This window comes from Oncorhynchus gorbuscha, unplaced genomic scaffold (assembly GCF_021184085.1).
Source record: "Oncorhynchus gorbuscha isolate QuinsamMale2020 ecotype Even-year unplaced genomic scaffold, OgorEven_v1.0 Un_scaffold_13367, whole genome shotgun sequence".
Taxonomy (NCBI): Eukaryota; Metazoa; Chordata; class Actinopteri; order Salmoniformes; family Salmonidae; genus Oncorhynchus; species Oncorhynchus gorbuscha.
The window spans coordinates 1-3,039 of NW_025755552.1; the positions used below are offsets into that span (position 1 = coordinate 1).

Consider the following 3,039-nt stretch of genomic DNA (forward strand, 5'->3'; position numbering starts at 1 on the left):
GCCTCCCAAGTGGCGCAGCGGTCTAAAGCACTGCATTGCAGTGTTGTGGAATCACTTCAGCCTGGGGTTCGATCCGGCCGTGACTGTGAGTCCCGTAGGGTGGTGCACAATTGGCCCAGCGTCATCCAGGGTAGGGTTTGGCTGAGGGGCTTTACTTGGCTCATCACGCTCTAGCAACTCCATGTGGTGGGTGCCTGTAAGCTGACTTCGGTGTTTAGTTGAATGTTGTTTCCTCTGACACATTGGTGAAGCTGGCTTCTGGGTTAAGTGAGCGGGTGTTAAGAAGCACAGCTTGGCAGGTCATGTTTTGGAGGCAATGAGTTTGACTGAGGGAGGGGGGGGGCTTTATTGTTTTGGAGGACAGATGACAGATGACATCGCCTCTCCCGAGCCTGTTGGGGGGTTGCAGCAATGAGACAATTTTGTAATTGGATTGCAATTGGATATCATGAAAAAGGGGGTAACATTTTTTTTTTAAATATGCAACCTCAATCCTATCCCTCTAGGCAATTTCAAGAAACATACTTCAGTCCCACTAAAGTTACTGTGTTACTGATATATTGCTGCTTTATGTCCTGGTCAGGTGCATTCCTGGTTCCCTACCTGCTGATGCTGCTGGTGATGGGAATTCCTCTGCTCTACATGGAGCTGATTCTGGGACAGTACATGAGAAGAGGGCCTGTTCATGCCCTGGCTAAAGCCTGCCCGCTGCTCAAAGGTACTGAAGCATACAGTATCTGTCCCCCCCTCTACTGGAGCATAATTTTAGTGTCGCGTTTTTACATAGTCAAACTAAAAATGGCAAAGTCAAACTAAAACCGTCAGTCAAACATAAACCTATGAAATGGCCCTGGTGTCAGGGTCATAAACATTTTGCTGACTCACTCACTATGCATAAGGTTGTAACTAACTAAGTATTTTAAGATTCATGTAAGTTGTAAATGACAGCAGTGACAATGTTATTTGCCCGTCCCTTAGGAGTGGGCCTGGCGACTGTGGCCATCTCCTTCATCATGTGTACTTACTACAACATCATCATCACATGGGGTCTGTACTACCTGTTCAGCTCCTTCCAGAGTCCGCTGCCCTGGCAAAGCTGCAACAACACATGGAACACCCCCAACTGCACCGATCACATAAACCCGAACACCAGCTCACACTCCTCCACCGCCAGCCAGCAGTTCTTCAAGTAGGTCTTACTCTCAATGTGGGCTAGCCCAGAGCCATACTCCTCTATGTACACTCCCCTATGTACTGTATTTATTTTGACAGTGAAGTTAAAACTGTTAATTTGGCTCTATACTCTAGATCAAATGTTATATACTGAATGATGCGACAGTACAGAATGTCACCTTTTATTTGAAGAGATGTTCATACATGTGTTTAACGATTTAGAAGTGAATCCACTTTTTTTTTACCTACCTGATTTAACTAGGCAAGTCAGTTAAGAACACATTCTTATTTTCAATGACAGCCTAGGAACATTGGGTTAACTACCTTGTTCAGAGGCAGAAAAACAGAGTTTTACATTGTCATCTCGGGGATTCGATCTTGCAACCTTTTGGTTACTAGTCCAACGCTCTAACCACTAGGCTACCTGCCGCCCCGCTTGATGTATCTAGTCCCCCATTTGAAGTATTTGGACAAATTCATTTATAGCGTATAAAAGTTTAGTCAAAAGTTTAGCATTTGTTCCCATATTCCTATAATGCAATGACTACATCAAACTTGTGACTACAAACTTGTTGGATGCATTTGCAGTTTGTTTTGGTTGTGTTTCGGAATTATGTTGTGCCCGATAGAAATTAATGGTAAATAATGTATTGTCATTTTGGAGTCACTTTTATTGTAAATAAGAATATGTTGTTGAACACTTCTACATTAATGTGGATGCTACCATGACTACAGATAATCATGAATGAATCGTAAATAATGTTGAGTGGGAAAGATGCACGAGGCGCATGCGCTTACCAATAGGATGCATGGGTAGTGAGTAGCTCCATTATGTATCAACAAAACTGTGGTTATATACAGTACATTCGGAAATTATTCAGACCCTTTGACTTTTTCCACATTTTGTTACGTTACAGCCTAATTCTAAAATGTATTAAATAACAAATGTTCCTTGTCAATCTACACACATTACCCCAGACTTTCAGCATGTATGGCGGCAGAGAAGTCAGACGCAGGAGAGAAATAACTGAGCAGTTTAGTAACAAAAACCCACCGGAAAACAGAATATGTCATGTTTGTCATTTATTATCATGTCTTGTCCCTGTGCTCCCCATGCTATTCGTTTCCCTCTGCTGGTCTTATTTGGTTCTTTCCCTCCTTCTATCCCTCTCTCTCCCCCTCCCTCTCTCACTCTCTCGCTCTCTCTTCTCTCTATCGTTCCGTTCCTGCTCCCAGCTGTTCCTATTCCCCTAATCATCATTTAATCTTCCCACACCTGTTCCCGATCCTTTCCCTGATTAGAGTCCCTATTTATTCCTTTGTGATCCGTTCCTGTCCCGTCGGTTCCTTGTATTGTATTCACTATGCTGTGATTAAGTGCTTTCGCCCCTGTCCTGTCGTGTTTTTGCTGTGATTGTGTATCGCCCTGTCCTGTCGTGTTTTTTGCTCGTCAGATGCTGCGTGTGAGCAGGTGTCTCTGTCGACTGCGGCCTGCGCCTACCCTAAGCCACCTGCAGTCTGTGGCCGCTTCTCCAGTTGTTTCCCCTCTACAAGTCTAGAGGATTTCTGTTATTCCGTTTTGGACTTAAATAAACTCTGTTTCTGTTAAGTCGCTTTTGGGTCCTCTTTCACCTGCATGACAGAAGGAACCGACCAAGGAATGGACCCAGCGACTACAGACGCTCGTTACACTGCCGTCAAGATCCAAGGAGCCATGCTCGGCAGACACGAGCAGGAATTGTCTGCTGCCTCGCCATGCCGTGAGAACCTGGCCGCTCAGGTTTCCGACCTCTCTGGACAGTTCCAGAGTCTACGCCTCCGTGCCACCTGTTACTTCCTGGCCTGCCGAGCTCCAGAACCTAGGTT

The 3,039-nt window shown here is 45.0% G+C and overlaps 1 protein-coding gene across 1 annotated transcript; it reads left to right on the forward strand.

Moving 5' to 3' along the window:
* Positions 1-583: 583 nt before the first annotated feature.
* LOC124030646 (sodium-dependent serotonin transporter-like) lies at positions 584-2,241 on the forward strand (the record flags this gene model as incomplete). The annotated part of the gene is made up of 2 exons (XM_046341890.1): positions 584-718; positions 979-2,241. Coding segments are annotated over 2 exons (350 nt in total), but the record flags the coding sequence as incomplete, so codon positions are not given.
* Positions 2,242-3,039: the final 798 nt, after the last annotated feature.